This window comes from Physella acuta, unplaced genomic scaffold (genome assembly GCF_028476545.2).
Source record: "Physella acuta isolate Inbredline_101_S28 unplaced genomic scaffold, ASM2847654v3 ptg000076l, whole genome shotgun sequence".
NCBI lineage: Eukaryota > Metazoa > Mollusca > Gastropoda > Physidae > Physella > Physella acuta.
Genome location: NW_026731596.1, coordinates 525,246 through 546,921, shown reverse-complemented (window position 1 = coordinate 546,921; position 21,676 = coordinate 525,246). Strand labels below are relative to the sequence as shown.

At 45.6% G+C, this 21,676-nt stretch overlaps 1 protein-coding gene across 1 annotated transcript in view; it reads left to right on the top strand.

Moving 5' to 3' along the window:
- The window catches only part of LOC131953315 (secretin receptor), a 41,735-nt gene extending 20,301 nt beyond the window's left edge, over positions 1-21,434 (top strand). Inside the window, exons 2-12 of the mRNA XM_059316457.1 lie at positions 3,494-3,584; positions 7,338-7,463; positions 9,939-10,063; positions 10,484-10,578; positions 12,814-12,982; positions 13,700-13,856; positions 16,840-16,900; positions 17,211-17,280; positions 17,961-18,055; positions 19,858-20,044; positions 20,562-21,434. Coding sequence (XP_059172440.1) covers positions 3,494-3,584; positions 7,338-7,463; positions 9,939-10,063; positions 10,484-10,578; positions 12,814-12,982; positions 13,700-13,856; positions 16,840-16,900; positions 17,211-17,280; positions 17,961-18,055; positions 19,858-20,044; positions 20,562-21,434 — 2,049 coding nt within the window. The remainder of the gene's footprint in view (positions 1-3,493; positions 3,585-7,337; positions 7,464-9,938; positions 10,064-10,483; positions 10,579-12,813; positions 12,983-13,699; positions 13,857-16,839; positions 16,901-17,210; positions 17,281-17,960; positions 18,056-19,857; positions 20,045-20,561) is intronic.
- Positions 21,435-21,676: the final 242 nt, after the last annotated feature.

Genomic DNA, 21,676 nt, shown 5'->3' with positions numbered 1-21,676 from the left:
CTTACTCAGCTACAAGATGGTGAGGCTGCCTCGCATTTTGGCTTGAACAATTAGGGTAAGGGGGGATTGAATAATTCAGGGGGGCAGATATAGGATTGAACAATTAGGGTAGAGAGATATGCGATTGAACAATTAGGATAGAGAGATATGGGATTGAACAATTAGGATAGAGAGATATAGGATTGAACAATTAGGATAGAGAGATATGGGATTGAACAATTAGGATAGAGAGATATGGGATTGAACAATTAGGATAGAGAGATATAGGATTGAACAATTAGGGTAGAGAGATATGCGATTGAACAATTAGGATAGAGAGATATGGGATTGAACAATTAGGATAGAGAGATATAGGATTGAACAATTAGGATAGAGAGATATGGGATTGAACAATTAGGATAGAGAGATATGGGATTGAACAATTAGGATAGAGAGATATGGGATTGAACAATTAGGATAGAGAGATATGGGATTGAACAATTAGGATAGAGAGATATAGGATTGAACAATTAGGATAGAGAGATATGGGATTGAACAATTAGGATAGAGAGATATGGGATTGAACAATTAGGATAGAGAGATATGGGATTGAACAATTAGGATAGAGAGATATGGGATTGAACAATTAGGATAGAGAGATATGGGTTTGAACAATTAGGATAGAGAGATATGGGATTGAACAATTAGGATAGAGAGATATGCGATTGAACAATTAGGATAGAGAGATATAGGATTGAACAATTAGGATAGAGAGATATAGGATTGAACAATTAGGATAGAGAGATATGGGATTGAACAATTAGGATAGAGAGATATGGGATTGAACAATTAGGATAGAGAGATATGGGATTGAACAATTAGGATAGAGAGATATAGGATTGAACAATTAGGATAGAGAGATATGGGATTGAACAATTAGGATAGAGAGATATGGGATTGAACAATTAGGATAGAGAGATATAGGATTGAACAAAGAGCTATGGGAGGACAGTGTAACGAAGTTCCAGGTTTTTCTTAAATGTTATATTTGATTGTCGTGTGAGTGTATTAATTCAATCATACAGCGGCTCATTCATTTGTGTTGTTGACATGGAGACAGGATACATGGCTTTGTGTGATGGGGGGATGGGGGGAGAATTGTGGTAGAGATGGGGGATTTGTGGGGGAGATTTGTGTTGATATGTGTGACGGCGCGTGCAAGATTGATGTGTTGCTGTTTGACTGGTCAGCCTGCTCAATGGACGTGTGCACGTGCAACTGATCTATGAGCAGAAGACAATTAATTGGGTCCTAACGAGCCGTGACAGCTCACAATCGTCTGCTACTAGAGTTCAAGGGCGCGTCACTCCATTTCTCATTGGATTTGGATTTGTTTTGAGACTAGCCTCCACACATATGGCTAAACTCGGCAACCCTCACTGGCATTGGTTTTGTTTTGAGACTAGCCTCCACACATATGGCTAAACTCGGCATCCCTCACTGGCATTGGTTTTGTTTTGAGACTAGCCTCCACACATATGGCTAAACTCGGCATCCCTCACTGGCATTGGTTTTGTTTTGAGACTAGCCTCCACACATATGGCTAAACTCGGCATCCCTCACTGGCATTGGTTTTGTTTTGAGACTAGCCTCCACACATATGGCTAAACTCGGCATTTTATAAAGTGATGGCCTGACATAGTCAACATATCGCTCAACCCGACATAGCTCTACATACAGATTATTTCCTAGGGAAACTGTCAACTTTTATCCACAACATCAATTAACACAATTAATCGAAACCTCTAACCTTTCCCCAACCCTAACACTGTCGCCAACCTCACTATCCCTTTTGGGTTTAGAGTCAACAGTAATACTCATCAGGGCAATGTCCTACTGGAAATGTGTGTGTGTGGGGGGGGGGGGGGGGGGGATACAGAGGGGGTAGTTGACAAAGGGTAATGTCCTGCTCACAAATTCTAAATATGTTTGTAACTACATACATGTATGTATGTTGAAGTGGGTCTGAGGTAGGCGGGGTGGGGGTGGGGCTGGGGAGGGGGGCCATTTTTGCTCTTGGGACAGTATACAACAGGTTAAATACATGTACGGATTTGGTCACGTGTTTCGCTACACAATTGATCACGTGATAATCCCAACATTTATCCAGTTATCTAAAACCGTAAAGCTGAAACCCCCTAACAAAGTGAAGCAAAAAATTAGGGACGAAAGTGCAATCAGGGGAAACAACTCTTTTTTTTCTTTTCTCTCGGGGAGTTAAGCGAGATTGTGTTCCACGGGAGGTAAGCGAGATTGTGTTCCACGGGAGGTAAGCGAGATTGTGTTCGGGGAGGTAAGTGAGATTGTGTGTTCCACGGGGAGGTAAGCGAGATTGTGTTCGGGGAGGTAAGCGAGATTGTGTTCGGGGATGTAAGCGAGATTGTGTGTTCCGACTACTCTCGCCGCTAAATGATACTTCCCGTGATCAAGTTTCCACTACTCTCGCGGCTAAATGATACTTCCTGTGATCAAGTTTCCACTACTCTCGAGGCTAAATGATACTTCCTGTGATCAAGTTTCCAAGCTTGGTTGACTGAAGGGCTTAGTGTAACACGGTGAAATATTGACTGAAGGGCTTAGTGTAACACGGTGAAATATTGACTGAAGGGCTTAGTGTAATACGGTGAAATATTGACTGAAGGGCTTAGTGTAACACGGTGAAATATTGACTGAAGGGCTTAGTGTAACACGGTGAAATATTGCCGGCCTCCCGGGCTTTACATCACCCTGTAAAATATTAATACTGTAAGATTCGTGGGCGACGATTCATCATTGGAATATTCCAGAATTTTCGGCTTTAGCTCGTCCAGTTGTGAGAGAGACAATGGGGATATCTATAATCCCAAATCCCAAATACAAAGCTTAAAAAATCGATATCTTAAAATAGCACAATGTCGTATTTAGGCACTTCACTATTTAAAAAACATATTTGAAGTTATCAGTAAATCGTTAGGTAGGACTTGCAATATAGTGATATGGATAGAGTTCAAATCCAGACCAGAATATAAGATTTCTCCATATAAATGCTGTTGTCTGTACAGATATATATCTTACCTCTTATTCTGAGGAGAACAGACAGGGATGTATTGGTGTTCGATAGACAGACAAAAACATCTTTGATGAGCAGCATCGATGTGTCAGCATCTAAACTTGTTAAAGACCATAATACGCACTCACAACACGGTTAAACTTCTTATGTTAACCACGGTTTATCCATGCTAAACTTTAATACCTCTTTACAGCTAAAGCACTTATACCCTAGATAAGACACAGTAAAACCTCTCTTGTGTTAAACCTGTTTTAAACCTGTGTTAAACCCGTGTTAAACCTGTGCAAAACATGTGTTAACCTTGTTTTGAACTTTTGTGTAAATGCATGTTTAACGCATGTTAAGCCCATGTTAAACCAGTGTTAAACCCGTGTTAAACCCGTGTTAAACTTTTTTCTTCCCCAGGTGGTGTCTGTGATGTCGCCACTGGAACAGCGACGTCTGATCATGTTGGCCAAACAGAACTGTTTCAAGTTGGGTCTCAGTCGGGAGAATGGTCAGTTATAGGCAGGACATTGGGCAGGACATTGTAGAGGACATTGTAGAGGACATTGGGCAGGACATTGGGCAGGACATTGGACAGGACATTGGGCAGGACATTGGGCAGGACATTGGGCAGGACATTGTAGAGGACATTGGGCAGGACATTGGACAGGACATTGGGCAGGACATTGGGCAGGACATTGGGCAGGACATTGGGCAGGACATTGGGCAGGGCATTGAGCAGGACATTGGGCAGGACATTGGACAGGACATTGGGCAGGACATTGGGCAGGGCATTGGGCAGGACATTGGGCAGGACATTGGGCAGGACATTGGGCAGGACATTGGGCAGGACATTGGGCAGGACATTGTAGAGGACATTGGGCAGGACATTGGGCAGGGCATTGGGCAGGACATTGGGCAGGACATTGGGCAGGGCATTGGGCAGGACATTGGGCAGGACATTGGGCAGGACATTGGGCAGGACATTGGGCAGGACATTGGGCAGGACATTGGGCAGGACATTGGGCAGGACATTGTAGAGGACATTGGACAGGACATTGGACAGGACATTGTAGAGGACATTGGGCAGGACATTGGGCAGGACATTGGGCAGGACATTGGGCAGGACATTGTAGAGGACATTGGGCAGGACATTGGGCAGGACATTGGGCAGGACATTGGGCAGGGCATTGGGCAGGACATTGGGCAGGACATTGTAGAGGACATTGGGCAGGACATTGGACAGGACATTGGGCAGGACATTGGGCAGGACATTGGGCAGGACATTGGGCAGGACATTGGGCAGGACATTGGACAGGACATTGGGCAGGACATTGTAGAGGACATTGGACAGGACATTGGACAGGACATTGTAGAGGACATTGGGCAGGACATTGGGCAGGACATTGGGCAGGACATTGTAGAGGACATTGGGCAGGACATTGGGCAGGGCATTGGGCAGGGCATTGGGCAGGACATTGGGCAGGACATTGTAGAGGACATTGGGCAGGACATTGGGCAGGACATTGGGCAGGACATTGGGCAGGACATTGGGCAGGACATTGGGCAGGACATTGGGCAGGACATTGGGCAGGGCATTGGGCAGGACATTGGGCAGGACATTGGGCAGGACATTGGGCAGGACATTGGGCAGGACATTGTAGAGGACATTGGGCAGGACATTGGACAGGACATTGGACAGGACATTGGACAGGACATTGGGCAGGACATTGGGCAGGACATTGGGCAGGACATTGGGCAGGACATTGTAGAGGACATTGGGCAGGACATTGGGCAGGACATTGGACAGGACATTGGGCAGGACATTGGGCAGGACATTGGGCAGGACATTGTAGAGGACATTGGGCAGGACATTGGGCAGGACATTGGACAGGACATTGGGCAGGACATTGTAGAGGACATTGGGCAGGACATTGGGCAGGACATTGGACAGGACATTGGGCAGGACATTGGGCAGGACATTGGGCAGGACATTGTAGAGGACATTGGGCAGGACATTGGGCAGGACATTGGACAGGACATTGGGCAGGACATTGGGCAGGGCATTGGGCAGGACATTGGGCAGGACATTGGGCAGGACATTGGGCAGGACATTGGGCAGGACATTGGGCAGGACATTGGGACAATATATAAAACATATGGGACAATATATAAATCATAATATGCGACTGGCAAAACACATATTTCAACTCTCTTACAAAATAAAATCGCAACACTCAATCACAAGCACATCGAAGGGCATACATTACCCACGCATACAGATACATATTCCATCAAAGCCCAAACATCAGTCACATACAATCAAAGTATTTGTCTAATGCCGGCAAGTTGATGACTCCGATTGCCGCATATGTCTAATGCCGGCAAGTTGATGACTCCGATTGCCGCATATGTCTAATGCCGGCAAGTTGATGACTCCGATTGCCGCATATGTCTAATGCCGGCAAGTTGATGACTCCGATTGCCGCATATGTCTAATGCCGGCAAGTTGATGACTCCGATTGCCGCATATGTCTAATGCCGGCAAGTTGATGACTCCAATAGCCGCATATGTCTAATGACTCCGATTGCCGATCGACGCATCACCTCCCCTAAGACACACCACCAAAATATTGTGCTGCTTTGATTAGACTAATTACTTTTAATTAACCATTAACAGTGAGTTATTTAATTCCTTCGTGTAACTGATTCAATAGGTCCTTGATCAACGCTAATGTTGTGTGGACTTGTACTGGAATACCACAAGAGACGGTTGTTTTTGTAAGATATACTCTCCTTAATTATTCACAGAGTTACTCCCCCTTGGACTGAGATTTAATCCCCAGAGTTACTCCCCTTAGGCAGAGATTAACTCCCCGTGGGTAGTGTGTTCGATAACCAGCACAACCTTGACCTTTTGATTGTTGTACTTGATAGTCGCCTGGTCGTGGCGTCACATTGTAATTATTGGGGTGGGGTCAGTCTTTGACAAATATTTATCAGGCATTAAAAATAACTCATCTTCCTCAAGGAAGCACACACCTGGAAATATTTTTAACAGTCACGGTGAAACAGTCACGGTTCAACAGTCACGGTGAAACAATCAAGGTTAAATAATCATGGTTAAATCATCGCGGTTGAACAGTCACGGTTAAATAGTTACGGTTAAACAGTCAGGGTTTAAAAGACATTGTTAAACAGTCACGTTTGAAATGTCACCGTTAAACACACAGTTAACCCGACGCTGTTAAACGAAGAGTTCAACAACAGCCGTGTTCCCCACACGACCCCAAACAACAGCCGTGTTACCCACACGACCCCATTAGTTGTCAGATTGCCGTGCCGGCCTCCAGCCACAACCTCCGTGTTGAGAGCCGGCAGACCGGCTGGAACAAATGAGAAAGTTAACTCCTCGATTGATCTGCTGAAGAGCTGTTGATCGACGGCTAGCTTGATTGTGGTGACTAGAGTGCAGATTATTGAGGGGCGAATAACAGTACGGGCTATTCGGGTGAATTCAGGTCTGACTAGCTAACAGAGTTAAGGCTACGTGAAGCTGTTGAATGCTGACTAGCTTATACTAGCAGCAGGCTACTACACTAGTTGACCTGTACCTTCTCAGTGTGCGCCCCATCCATCCTAATTTGTGGGATTTAATATCCCTGTCAGTCGGCTGTTGCTTTTGGTTTGCCATAGGTCGTTCTTGGTTATTTATCTGGCCATCTTATCTGAAGGATTTGACGTACACTATCAGACGTGTATTTGTGAACGAGTGGAATCTTCTGGAATTTGACTTGGTTACTTTCCAGGTCTCCGAGACATAAAGCAACACACAATCTTAAGGACACCTTCCAATTACAGACACACCAAAGACACCTTCCAATACCAGACACACCAAAGACACCTTCCAATACCAGACACACCAAAGACACCTTCCAATACCAGACACACCAAAGACACCTTCCAATGCCAGACACACCAAAGACACCTTCCAATACCAGACACACCAAAGACACCTTCCAATACCAGACACACCATCTCAAAGACACCTTCCAATACCAGACACACCATCTCAAAGACACCTTCCAATACCAGACACACCATCTAATTCCAGATACACCATCTCAAAGACACATTCCAATACCAGACACACCAAAGACACCTTCCAATACCAGACACACCAAAGACACCTTCCAATACCAGACACACCAAAGACACCTTCCAATACCAGACACACCATATTAGGGACACCTTTACATTCCAGACTCCTCCAAAGATGGCGGCGTGTGTCGTGTCACGTGGGACGATATGTTGTGTTGGGACGTCACCCCTGCAGGACGTACAGTCTCCCAGCCCTGCCCCAACTACGTCAACGGCTTCAACAAGAACGGTGGGTCGGACGTCATTGTTGGACGTGGATGTTGGACGTGTGTGTTGGACGTGGATGTCGGATGTGTATTTTGGACGTGTGTGTTGGACGTGTATGATGTACGTGGATGTTGGACGTGGATGTTGGACGTCTATGTTGGACGTGGATATTCGACGTAGATGTTGGACGTGGATGTTGGACGTCTATGTTGGACGTGGATGTTGGACGTGGATGTTGAAATGTTTGATGTGTGTCAGTTTACCGACGTCAGCTAAGCATACTCTAGCTGAGTACTGTTTGGTCTGTACGTCCACCTGACAACTGGGGTTGGAAAGGGTGGGGGTGGGTGGGAGAGGAAGGGGTTGTACGCACAAGGTGACAACTGGGGTGGCCTAAAGAGGAAGGGGTTGTACGCTTCAGGCGGCAATTTTAAACAACGTAACTTTATCAGGGCAAGGGGGGGGGGGGGGGTCTAACTAAATCGATTGTCTTTACCGGATGCCAGGATGTATTTTAACTGGCTCAGTGCCAATAATTTAAATGTGACAAATCCCTTATTTACCCTAATACTGACAACTTAAACAATGTTATATAGTTAAAAGAAATAAAGTTTTTTTTTTAAAGTTAGCACATTTAAAAACATAACTATCAACAAATTCACTGATTCCATTGTAACAGGTAAAAAAAAATATTTGTGCCGACCTTAAAACCAACATATCGATCAAAAGAAATTTCTCTCTTTAAAATTATTATTTTTTTGCTAACGTTAAAACAGACGCATCGATCACAACTAATTCCTGTCTCCAGAGTTGGTCACCTCTACAGTGGTGATGGGGTTAATAATGGGAGAAAATGGCGGGAAAATGGGGGAGCGTTGATAGACGGTCGTCTGAAGATTTCCTTATCGCGGTAGAAAAAGGACCGCGACGAAAATAACTTGGCTAGGAATCGGGAAAATCCACAGATTTATTTCCGTCAGCTGACAAGCGAAGTGGGTCATAAGCCTCGCCACTTTTGTTTTTGTGAGAATGCTCAAAAAGTTCGAGGTTGGTCAATTGATGGTCAATTTTCTTTTAGCGTTAAAATATTACTGTCATAATAAATGCTATTTAGGAGACTTATCACATAATATTAGAAACTAAAAAATTTCAAATCGCAGACTTCAGTTAGGGATAAGCTTCAAACATCATCTGCAAGGGAGGTCACTCTTACGCAATTTATATTTACGCGAGGCAACTAAGTGTACAGTTACATTATTTCAAAAGATATTTCAATAGCGACCACTTCCCAATTAATGCAAAAGAAAAATGTTAAAATTCTTTGTTTTAGTGCATCTTAAACTTGTCTAATATATAATGCTCAGTTCTGTATGTAACGCATGTTTGTCGTTGGTCTTGGATGGATTTAAGTGTTAGACAATTATCGTGCGCATTGTCTAAATTTATGAGTTAATAAATTACTATTGAAAGTGTTGGGAAATAATTTTCATTTTTCAAATTACAGTAATAATTGTCGGCATGTTCATTAAACACAAGTTTTAAAAAAATATCATCTTTTACAACAATTCTAATTATGTCTTTATTTAGTCCTATAGCACTTACTTCCCTTTGATAAATTAGGAAAACACAATTACTTCCCTTTATAAAACCATTGCATTTTGTGGAAAAGAATTTACTTTTTAATTACTTTGTTTTTGGTGTTGGGAAAAAAAAAATAATTGCATAATTAGCGGGGATTGATCAAGTGCAAATGCTGTAGGTATTTTACGGATAAGCTTGGAGTATTATAATTGTTCATCAAATTGAAACAGGCGCGTTCGTTTAAGTGAGTGCAAAAGACTATGAATAAGATGGGGTACTATAGTCGTTCATTAAGCTAAAACAGGTGATTCCGCCCCGGGCGTTTATGTTCGCGTTAGTGTTTTCTTTGTGTTTAGGTGGGTTTGCGTTAGTGGTTGCGTTTTGATTTGGTTCGTTTTTGTTCTTTCTTTTTTCGTTTTTGTTTGTGTTTTTTTGTTTGGGTTTGTATTTGTGTTTTTGGTTGGTTTTGCGTTTGGATTTGGTTTGTTTTCGTTTGCTTTTTCGTTGTTTTTTTTTTTTTTGTTGGTATTGGTGTTTGTGGTTGGGTTTGTTGTTAGGTTTTTGTTTTCGTTTGCTTTTTTGTTTGTTTTTTCTTTGTGTTTGTATTGGTGTTTGTGGTTGTGGTTGGGTTTGTTGTTAGGTTTTTGTTTTCGTTTGTATTTGTAATTGTGTTAGCGTTATGTTTGCGTTTTGTTGTTTTGGTTGGTTGTGGTTTGGGTGGGCAATGCCGGGTTTATGATGATTACTAAACACACAGGTAATGGTCTTTAACAGAAAGGTTTTTCACAGAAGCCAGAGCAGGCCCTGGCCTGGACGGCTAGTGTTTTATAAAATCATATTTAAAAAAAATTGAAACCATTATTTAAGCTTTGTTGTAGTAGATGTTTAGAATGTCTCTGAATTTGTTTGGCTCTAGAATTCGCGACGAAAACATGCACGGAAAACGGCACGTGGTGGGTGAACCCTGACCCCGTCCTGAACAGGGAGTGGACCAACTACAGCGACTGTGTCAAACCTTCCATAGACCTCAGCTTTCACGCGGTGAGTTACAGGGAGAAGTTGAAAAAAATAAGTTGCACAAACAAATCGCAGGTAGAAGTCGCAGCAACAAGTAGCAGGTAGAGGTTGCAGGAACAAGTTGCAGGAACAAGCAGAAAGTTGCTTGGTGAAAAAATCCACTATTTAAAATAATCCAAACTTTGTTCTGTAGCTTTACCATCTAGTACCTGTTGCCCTATGAGCAAACACCAGGTTCTGCGATATTAAAACATATATTTTGATATTTTGTAGTTTTGTCTTTGACTTCAAGACACGCGACTTAGATTAACTTATCCGTGTGGCTTATGAATCTGAAAGGACTAACAGTTTTATAAATAAGCCAACTTGATTATTAATTCACCTGATCACTCAACAAAACTTGAGCAATGACCACTAAGTGACCAGTATGACGTCATGTTTCAGGCCCACGGAGACAAAATCCGCCTTCTGTACACCATCGGCTACAGCATCTCACTGGGTGCACTCGTCGTGGCTGTCGTCATCATGCTCTGTTGCAAGTAAGTTGTGGTGCTCTGTTGTAAGTTGTGTGATCTGTTGTAAGTAAGTTGTGATGATCTTTTGCAAGTAAGTTGTGATGATCTGTTGTAAGTTGTGGTGATCTGTTGTAAGTTGTGGTGATCTGTTGTAAGTAAGTTGTGATGATCTTTTGCAAGTAAGTTGTGATGATCTGTTGTAAGTTGTGGTGATCTGTTGTAAGTAAGTTGTGATGATCTTTTGCAAGTAAGTTGTGATGATCTGTTGTAAGTTGTGGTGATCTGTTGTAAGTTGTGATGATCTGTTGTAAGTAAGTTGTGATGATCTGTTGTAAGTAAGTTGTGGTGATCTGTTGCAAGTAAGTTGTGGTGATCTGTTGTAAGTTGTGGTGATCTGTTGTAAGTAAGTTGTGATGATCTTTTGCAAGTAAGTTGTGATGATCTGTTGCAAGTTGTGATGATCTGTTGCAAGTTGTAATGATCTTTTGTGCTTATGTTACTTTGTAGTTAGCCAGAAGATTCTGCTGGGGTCAGAATTTGTATATGCAGCTATTTTTGTTCGTTAGAAATAACTTTTTAAAATACATTTTTAGCCCAAATCATAGCCACCAAATCGAACATTTTGTTTAACATAGCATTCAAGTATATTATAAAAATGTAGAAATCATTTGCTCCGGCCTAATCGTGTTTGGCTGTAAGTACAAATCAATAGAGCCCCAACATTTCTTACAGAGGCCAAACTTCATCCAGCTTACTGCACCCGGATGCTAAATTTGGCTTGAATTCCAATCTAAATTTGGCGCAAGGCCTGCCGCCCCCCAATTATTTTTTTTTTTGGGGGGGGGGGGTATTAGAGCCTTGTCATGGCTAATTTTGGCACTATTAAAATGTTGAGCTTTTTCAGTTACCCCACGATCCAAAACCGTGCACTGCCTCACTCCGTCGGGCATATGCCCTGGTCTAAAATCTACGACCACGCCTCCTCTTCCGGGTTTCCGGCTGTGTGTGTCACTATCGCCGAATGACGGGCGGGTCTTAATTCCCGTTTCCTCGACTCGACGTACGCACAACGGCTTCCGTCGTTACCCACTTCCGGTTGTGTTCGTGTGCGGTGTGTCACATAAGACGAGTACATTTGCTGAAATACTTCAAGCGCCAACAAGGCGATCCTCTCCATTTCACTCCCACCCCCATCCCCACTTCTGACAGCGCCATTTGCTCATAAACAAAACTGTTTATTTTTAAACTGTCCCATGTTTGCGTCACGTGATCTGATCAAAATAGCATGCATGACCTAATTCTGCAACAGTTTAATCCGTAGCACTTAATTTTATTTGCTTTTACTGGCGAGGGATTACAAGTCATTTTGGAGCTATTTTAGGTTTGAAATGAATGATATGAGTTACGGCTAAAGTACTATAACTCTAATGTTTATTTCAAGTAGTGCAAATATTACTATATAAAACTTCAAACACAAAATAGCAAACTTAAGTCGCGGATATGAAGCTTGCGACAACTTCACCCCAACACTCACACACACACACACACCACAACTTAATCACACAAAGCAACAACAAAGTTTCCACGTAAAGAATTCTTAGGGCTGTATAATCTATCTATATATATAATCCTCTTCTGGGAGCCGTTAGAAAACAAGCTGCAAGCGCGCCTTACAGTCCCCTCTCTTCCTCTCTATCGCTACCACCCCCCCCCCCCCCACCCCCTCACATGGTCTGATGAGCTGTGGTTCACGCTGTTTACATTTTACAATCATAGAGACGGGTTTGGTGACGGCTATTAGGGGCAGATAATTTAGTTTGAAACGATTTTAAACTTAGAGGAGGGAACTAAGAGGAGGCTGCTTTCACGTGGGGGGGGGGGGGGGGAGGGGGGTTTAGTGTTTTAAAGCAAATATTTTCAGTGGCAGCATTGGTACTGTCGAATTTACAAATTATGAATTACTGAAAAGTAGAAAATAAAACAACTAAATAGCGGCGTATGATACGCTGCGGGTCGGCTCGTCTACAATAATAGACTTCCGTGAGGAATGAAATTTCACGAACATTCTATTTAAATTAAAAAAAAAAAAGAGTATATTTCGTCAGACTTCGGTTGTTTTTTTTCATATGTATAACACCAAGAATGGAGGGGGCTGTGGGGTTGCTCTAAAATGTTAAGGGGATTAGGATAATCTGGGTATAACAGTAGGACTGTCGGGTTCAAAAGGTCAAAGTTCACGTAGTTCTGTCTTCCTGTCAGAAGACTGCACTCTAAGAGCAACACGCTGCACATCAACTTGTTCCTGACCTTCATCCTGCGAGCCGTCATCTCCTTTCTCAAGGACATTCTCTTCGTCGGCAACGTCGGTCTGGAGAAAGATGTCCGACGAGGGGCCGACGGGATACTGGAGTTCCTACACGACGCCTCGGTAAGTGTGAGGGGTCTGGTAGGGCCTGGGTAAGTGTGAATTTTCTGGGGATCTAACAATATTAGTAAACCGGGAGTGATCTCCCCTAAACTTTCTCGAATATTCTTATATAAAAAAACAGGGGATGGGAACTCGGGATATAGACATGAATTTTAATCCATGTTAAATACTTAAACTTTTTAAAATAGAATAAAATCTCGTAGAAAAAATAATTGCACACCAGTGAACGCCAAATAAAATGTGCATAATAGTGCGGAATATTATTAGTACTTTATAAATTTACATTAGATTTTGGGAAATCGCAAATAGCGTAAATTAGTACTTCCGGTGAACGGAAATTACTCAAAATTTGACAAAAGGTAGAGAATTAGATCTTTTACTCACATGTTAAATTTCATGTATCTATCTGAAATAGTACTTAAGTTATAGGCTTTTGAAAAATTCAAAGTAGAAAAAGTACCACTTCCGGTTATCGGAAATCGCTCAAAAGGTTATAAGGATCTACGATTTTGATAAAATACTTATATATGAAATTTCATCAACATAGCTGTAACGGTACTCAAGTTATCGTGTTTACAGACATACACACAGACATACGGACAAGATTGCAAAATTATGTTTTTCTCTACACTTCGTATATACGAGAAAGTAAAAATACATATTTTCCACCCCACCCCACAATGTTTAAACTAACCTCCACCATTCCCCCCCCCCCAGCATTGGGAGTGTAAGCTGGTGATCAGCGTGTTCATGTACAGCGTGAACGCCTGCAACATGTGGATCTTCGCTGAGGCTCTCTACCTCACCATGCTCGTCTACAAGCCGCTGACCACTGAGAGGAGGGGGGTGCGGCTCTACATCCTGCTGGGCTGGTGTAAGTGGTGCTGGGCTGGTGTAAGTGGTGCTGGGCTGGTGTAAGTGGTGCTGGTGTAAGTGGTGCTGGGCTGGTGTAAGTGGTGCTGGGCTGGTGTAAGTGGTGCTGGGCTGGTGTAAGTGGTGCTGGGCTGGTGTAAGTGGTGCTGGGCTGGTGTAAGTGGGCTGGTGTAAGTGGTGCTGGGCTGGTGTAAGTGGTGCTGGGCTGGTGTAAGTGGTGCTGGGCTGGTTTAAGTGTTGCTGGGCTGGTGTAAGTGGTGCTGGGTGCTGGGCTGGTGTAAGTGGTGCTGGGCTGGTGTAAGTGGTGCTGGGCTGGTGTAAGTGGGCTGGTGTAAGTGGTGCTGGGCTGGTGTAAGTGGTGCTGGGCTGGTGTAGGTGGTGCTGGGCTGGTGTAAGTGGTGCTGGGCTGGTGTAAGTGGTGCTGGGTGCTGGGCTGGTGTAAGTGGTGCTGGGCTGGTGTAAGTGGTGCTGGGCTGGTGTAAGTGGGCTGGTGTAAGTGGTGCTGGGCTGGTGTAAGTGGTGCTGGGCTGGTGTAGGTGGTGCTGGGCTGGTGTAAGTGGTGCTGGGCTGGTGTAAGTGGTGCTGGGCTGGTGTAAGTGGTGCTGGGCTGGTGTAAGTGGTGCTGGGCTGGTGTAAGTGGTGCTGGGCTGGTGTAAGTGGTGCTGGGCTGGTGTAAGTGGTGCTGGGCTGGTGTAAGTGGTGTAGGTGGTGCTGGGCTGGTGTAAGTGGTGCTGGGCTGGTGTAAGTGGTGCTGGGCTGGTGTAACTGGTGCTGGGCTGGTGTAAGTGGTGCTGGGCTAGTGTAAGTGGTGCTGGTGTAAGTGGTGCTGGTGTAAGTGGAGCTGGGCTGGTGTAAGTGGTACTGGGCTGGTGTAAGTGGTGCTGGGCTGGTGTAAGTGGTGCTGGGCTGGTGTAAGTGTTGCTGGGCTGGGCTGGTGTAAGTGGTGCTGGTGTAAGTGGTGCTGGGCTGGTGTAAGTGGTGCTGGGCTGGTGTAAGTGGGCTGGTGTAAGTGGTGCTGGGCTGGTGTAAGTGGTGCTGGGCTGGTGTAAGTGGTGCTGGGCTGGTGTAAGTGTTGCTGGGCTGGTGTAAATGGTGCTGGGCTGGTGTAAGTGGGCTGGGTGCTGGGCTGGTGTAAGTGGTGCTGGGCTGGTGTAAGTGGTGCTGGGCTGGTGTAAGTGGTGCTGGGCTGGTGTAAGTGGTGCTGGTGTAAGTGGTGCTGGGCTGGTGTAAGTGGTGCTGGGCTGGTGTAAGTGGGCTGGTGTAAGTGGTGCTGGGCTGGTGTAAGTGGTGCTGGGCTGGTGTAAGTGGTGCTGGGCTGGTGTAAGTGTTGCTGGGCTGGTGTAAGTGGTGCTGGGCTGGTGTAAGTGGGCTGGGTGCTGGGCTGGTGTAAGTGGTGCTGGGCTTGGCTGGTGTAAGTGGTGCTGGGCTGGTGTAAGTGGTGCTGGGCTGGTGTAAGTGGTGCTGGGCTGGTGTAAGTGGTGCTGGGCTGGTGTAAGTGGTGCTGGGCTGGTGTAAGTGGTGCTGGGTGCTGGGCTGGTGTAAGTGGTGCTGGGCTGGTGTAAGTGGTGCTGGGCTGGTGTAAGTGGTGCTGGGCTGGTGTAAGTGTTGCTGGGCTGGTGTAAATGGTGCTGGGCTGGTGTAAGTGGGCTGGGTGCTGGGCTGGTGTAAGTGGTGCTGGGCTGGTGTAAGTGGTGCTGGGCTGGTGTAAGTGGTGCTGGTGTAAGTGGTGCTGGGCTGGTGTAAGTGGTGCTGGGCTGGTGTAAGTGGTGCTGGGCTGGTGTAAGTGTTGCTGGGCTGGTGTAAGTGGTGCTGGGCTGGTGTAAGTGGGCTGGGTGCTGGGCTGGTGTAAGTGGTGCTGGGCTTGGCTGGTGTAAGTGGTGCTGGGCTGGTGTAAGTGGTGCTGGGCTGGTGTAAGTGGTGCTGGGCTGGTGTAAGTGGTGCTGGGCTGGTGTAAGTGGTGCTGGGCTGGTGTAAGTGGTGCTGGGTGCTGGGCTGGTGTAAGTGGTGCTGGGCTTGGCTGGTGTAAGTGGTGCTGGGCTGGTGTAAGTGGTGCTGGGCTGGTGTAAGTGGTGCTGGTGTAAGTGGTGCTGGTGTAAGTGGAGCTGGGCTGGTGTAAGTGGTGCTGGGCTGGTGTAAGTGGTGCTGGGCTGGTGTAAGTGGTGCTGGGCTGGTGTAAGTGGTGCTGGGCTGGTGTAAGTGGTGCTGGGCTGGTGTAAGTGGTGCTGGGCTGGTGTAAGTGGTGCTGGGCTGGTGTAAGTGGTGCTGGGCTGGTGTAAGTGTTGCTGGGCTGGGCTGGTGTAAGTGGTGCTGGTGTAAGTGGTGCTGGGCTGGTGTAAGTGGTGCTGGGCTGGTGTAGGTGGTGCTGGGCTGGTGTAAGTGGTGCTGGGCTGGGCTGGTGTAAGTGGTGCTGGGCTGGTGTAAGTGGTGCTGGGCTGGTGTAAGTGGTGCTGGGCTGGTGTAAGTGGTGCTGGGCTGGTGTAAGTGGTGCTGGGCTGGTGTAAGTGGTGCTGGGCTGGTGTAAGTGGTGCTGGGCTGGTGTAAGTGGTGCTGGGCTGGTGTAAGTGGTGCTGGGCTGGTGTAAGTGGTGCTGGGCTGGTGTAAGTGGTGCTGGGCTGGTGTAAGTGGTGCTGGGCTGGTGTAAGTGGTGCTGGGCTGGTGTAAGTGGTGCTGGGCTGGTGTAAGTGGTGCTGGGCTGGTGTAAGTGGTGCTGGGCTGGTGTAAGTGGTGCTGGGCTGGTGTAAGTGGTGCTGGGCTGGTGTAAGTGGTGCTGGGCTGGTGTAAGTGGTGCTGGGCTGGTGTAAGTGGTGCTGGGCTGGTGTAAGTGGTGCTGGGCTGGTGTAAGTGGTGCTGGGCTGGTGTAAGTGGTGCTGGGCTGGTGTAAGTGGTGCTGGGCTGGTGTAAGTGGTGCTGGGCTGGTGTAAGTGGTGCTGGGCTGGTGTAAGCTACATGCTGCTGGACAATAAAATAATATTTTCTATTTTTAGCACTGTCGTTTGTGTTCATTGTCCCATGGGTACTGGTCAAGGCCTTGTATGAAAACACATTGTAAGTTTTTTTTTTTAACATATAGTCTGAGTTTGTGTTGTAGATAATAAATTTTAAGTTTTTTTTTTAACATATAGTCTGAGATTTTGTGTTGTATGAAAATACATTGTAAGTTGTTTTTTTAACATATAGTCTGGAAGTTTGTCTGCCTAATGTATGTATCTGTTATTAATGTTTGTTTCTGCCAAGTGTCTTTTTGTCTAATATCTGTGAATGCCTGAAGTCTGCCTAATGCTCGTTTCTGCCTGAAGTCTGCCCATTATGTCTGCCAAATGTCTATACACAAAGACCTGTCTTGTCATTCTTACAGTTGCTGGAACATCCAACACAACCCGGATTATTATTGGATTTTACGTGGCTCGGGGGTCGGTGTTGTAGTGGTAAGTGTTGTGTTTGTGGTGGTAATTGGGCAGTGGTGTTGTGTTTATGGTGGTAAGTGGCCAGTGGCGTTGTGTTCATGGTGGGGCAGTTGTGTTGTGTTTATGGTGGTAAGTGGCCAGTGGCGTTGTGTTTATGGTGGTAAGTGGCCAGTGGTGTTGTGTTTATGGTGATATGTGGGTAGTGGTGTTTTGTTTATGGTGGTAAGTGGGCAGTGGTGTTGTGTTTATGGTGATATGTGGGCAGTGGTGTTTTGTTTATGGTGGTAAGTGGGCAGTGGTGTTGTGTTTATGGTGATATGTGGGTAGTGGTGTTTTGTTTATGGTGGTAAGTGGGCAGTGGTGTTGTGTTTATGGTGATATGTGGGCAGTGGTGTTTTGTTTATGGTGGTAAGTGGGCAGTGGTATTTTGATGATGATGGTGTTTTGTAGGTGCATCATCAGTAATTTGTTACTGGTATTGCTGTGTTGGTAAATGAAAAAGTGTGGTTTTGTTGTCGTTAGTTTTTGGTGGCAAGATTGTTTTGTTAAATTTTAAAGCACAACTACCTTCTTCAGGTTTTATTATATGTGCCGATCCATAAGAGCCTACATTTTTACCCAGATGTAGAATGTATGAGTTAATTTTACGTTGACCTAAAGTTTTTATCATGACGTCTGATAAAAACATCTTATATCAACAGATAAATTTCTTTCTTTTCCTGAATATTTTCCGGAAGTTGTTTTTAAAACTACGTCACAGTTCCCATTTGGGAGCCAGCGGAAAGGCCAAATATCGGTAAGTTTTACTCGGGCTTCTGCCTCGTAATTGGTGGACAATTTATTTCTTGTGGGAGGTAGAGGGTGGGGGGGGGGCGGTCAATTTTTTACGGGACGGGAAACAAGTTAATTATTCGTTATTTGAAGACAACCAAGAACTAAAGTAAAATAAATTAACGTTCAAATTTAAGTTAAGAAACTTATGTGCTAATCCGGTTTGCTGAAATGCAACGTCATTCGAACCACCAAGCCAAGCGCTATTACAGCTCCTAAAGTCACATTTATATCACAAAGTACCAAATGCCCGCCACGTAAATAAGCTGAGTTGAACTCAGAGAGTTTCCTGTCCTGGTGACGCAATGACTCTCCTGCCAGAGAAAACCTAGAGCTGCTCCAGAGGTGTCGGTAATTAGCGCCAGGGAATCAATACAACTACTTGACGGGTCGTCCTGACTGTCGGCAGACATTGCGGCGCTAATCAGAGCCTGCAGGCTCGGCTCTCTCACTGGCAGGAGGGCCATTGACTCTGGTCAGAGAGAAGAAGTAGGGGAAATAGTGGGGGCAAGAGTGATACTGGCGTGGTACTAGCGTGGGAGTGGGGTGGAATCGTTACGTTAGTCTGTACGATACTGGCGGAGTTAAAGATCATCGGCCTGCGGGGCGGTATGGGGGAGGGGGTGGTCTTTACAACTGTGGCGGGGGGGGGGGGGATAGAACAAATTTAAACACTATTGTGTGGGAGGCAAAACGTTTATAGCATAAAAGGCAAATAAATAAGGTTACTTTTTTACTTCTAAAGAATTCATCGGCTCCAAAGTGTCAGATAAGTAAAAAAAAAAATTGTCTCTAATCATGTAGACGAAAAAAATGTGGAACTGGCACCTATACATTGCCCAGGTCGTCCAGACTAAATCGACCATCATTTTCCCAGATTAGCCAATGATACATCGGATATCATTGATCCAAATTAGTTTAGACTAGATTGGTCATCGTGTGTCCAGATTCACCTGTACTAGATATGCCGTTACATGCCCAGATTGTCCTGGCCTAGGCCTTTCATGATTCAGTAGTGTGATGTCAGATGTGTATGACCCACCAAATGTAAACACACATGTAAACACAATGAACACATTCATGTTGACAACGCCCACAGTGGCAGCGTGTTTCTGATTGGTCCCTATGAAGCAGGCGTGTGTCAAACTGTTTCTGATTGATCCCTATGAAGCAGGCGTGTGTCAAACTGTTTCTGATTTGTCCCTATGAAGCTGGCGTGTGTCAAACTGTTTCTGATTGATCCCTATGAAGCAGGCGTGTGTCAAACTGTTTCTGATTGATCCCTATGAAGCAGGCGTGTGTCAAACTGTTTCTGATTTGTCCCTATGAAGCTGGCGTGTGTCAAACTGTTTCTGATTGATCCCTATGAAGCAGGCGTGTGTCAAACTGTTTCTGATTGATCCCTATGAAGCAGGCGTGTGTCAAACTGTTTCTGATTGATCCCTATGAAGCAGGCGTGTGTCAAACTGTTTCTGATTTGTCCCTATGAAGCTGGCGTGTGTCAAACTGTTTCTGATTGATCCCTATGAAGCAGGCGTGTGTCAAACTGTTTCTGATTGATCCCTATGAAGCAGGCGTGTGTCAAACTGTTTCTGATTTGTCCCTATGAAGCAGGCGTGTGTCAAACTGTTTCTGATTGATCCCTATGAAGCAGGCGTGTGTCAAACTGTTTCTGATTTGTCCCTATGAAGCTGGCGTGTGTAAAACTGTTTCTGATTTGTCCCTATGAAGCTGGCGTGTGTAAAACTGTTTCTGATTGGTCCACAGGAAGTTGGCCAAATTTATCCTTGTTCTGATCCCACTCTTCGGCATCATGTACATCGTCTTCTACGTAGCCATCCCGTCCAACTTTGAGGAGTCGGACTTCAACGTGGCTTACCTCTATCTGGAAATGGGATACAACTCCTTTCAGGGCTTTCTACTGGCCCTGCTCTTCTGCTTCCTCAATGAAGAGGTAATTAAGCTTAATAAAAAAAAAAGATCAAGTTGCTTTAAACTAAAGAGTAGTAAAAAAAAAACAGTTTTCGTTCCCTTTTCAAACCTTACGGTCCATGGTGCAAGTGAAGTAGAGTTCACTTATTTTTCTGTGACCTCTGCATGTGAAGGGATACTGTGGTCAGCACAAATTAATGAATATGATAAGTAAATGGAGACACCCAGCGTATCAAAGTGATTTGCTTTTAAAAACAAATGTGCACAAGGAATTCACTGAAGCGAATCTTGTCATCTCATCAACCTGGCCATTCCTTTTTCTTATGGTCGATGACCCCAGAAAATGTACAGGCCTCATTCTTATTAGGTATTTTTATTTAAATGGTGTACATAGCAAACACTCGAACGCCATAGCTGTATCTATATAGCAGTCATATAAACTGTAGCTAAAACCATGGGGATTTAAGTAAAGCTCAACTAGAACTTTAATTAGCCATATCATTAGCAGCTAATGAGCGTTGTCTACATTTTTCACAAAGGTTCACGGTGAACTGAGGAGGGCGTGGCACCGGCACCGCAGCAGACGTACGGAAATGTCTGCCATGAACAAGTCCTGCAACCACTTCCATTCGTCGTACCGACGGAGCCACTCCACGGTGCTGGGGAACTCCGTGGCTAAGCCGTGTCCCACGGGCCGGCACAAGGACTCTCACAGAAAGGAACTGTACAGGTTGCGGACCATGTCTGTGTCCAGCGATACGGCAAACGACATCAGCCGGACTACGGCCAACGACATCAGCCGGACTACGGCCAACGACATTAGCCGGACTACGGCCAAAGACATCAGCCGGACTACGGCCAACGACATTAGCCGGACTACGGCCAACGACATCAGCCGGACTACGGCCAACGACATCAGCCGGACTACGGCCAACGACATCAGCCGGACTACGGCCAACGACATTAGCCGGACTACGGCCAACGACATCAGCCGGACTACGGCCAACGACATCAGCCGGACTACGGCCAACGACATTAGCCGGACTACGGCCAACGACATTAGCCGGACTACGGCCAACGACATCAGCCGGACTACGGCCAACGACATCAGCCGGACTACGGCCAATGACGTCAGCCGGACTACGGCCAACGACATCAGCCGGACTACGGCTAACTCGTGCAGCTTCAAGATCCCGCCCAGAATCTCATCAGCTGACGAAGACATTTTATCAGCCGTTAGTGCCAGCCTTTCTCAGCCTTCTGCGAACTTGAAAACGACCTCGCTGCTGAAACAGGCGGTGAGAACTCAACACTGGCAGGCGGGGAGGGCGGGCGAGTCAACACATAGCCAGCACCTAGCGCCTGGGTCAGGGGACAATACAGGTGGGCAGTGTCGATACTGTGAGCTGTGATACAGGTCCAGGTGGGCAGTGTCGATAATGTGAGCTGTGATACAGGTCTAGGTGGGCAGTGTCGATACTGTGAGCTGTGATACAGGTCTAGGTGGGCAGTGTCGATACTGTGAGCTGTGATACAGGTCTAGGTGGGCAGTGTCGATACTGTGAGCGGTGATACAGGTCTAGGTGGGCAGTGCCGCCACTAACTCTAATAGAGGACAACACAAGCGTGGCTGGACAGTTCCACAACGAACTCT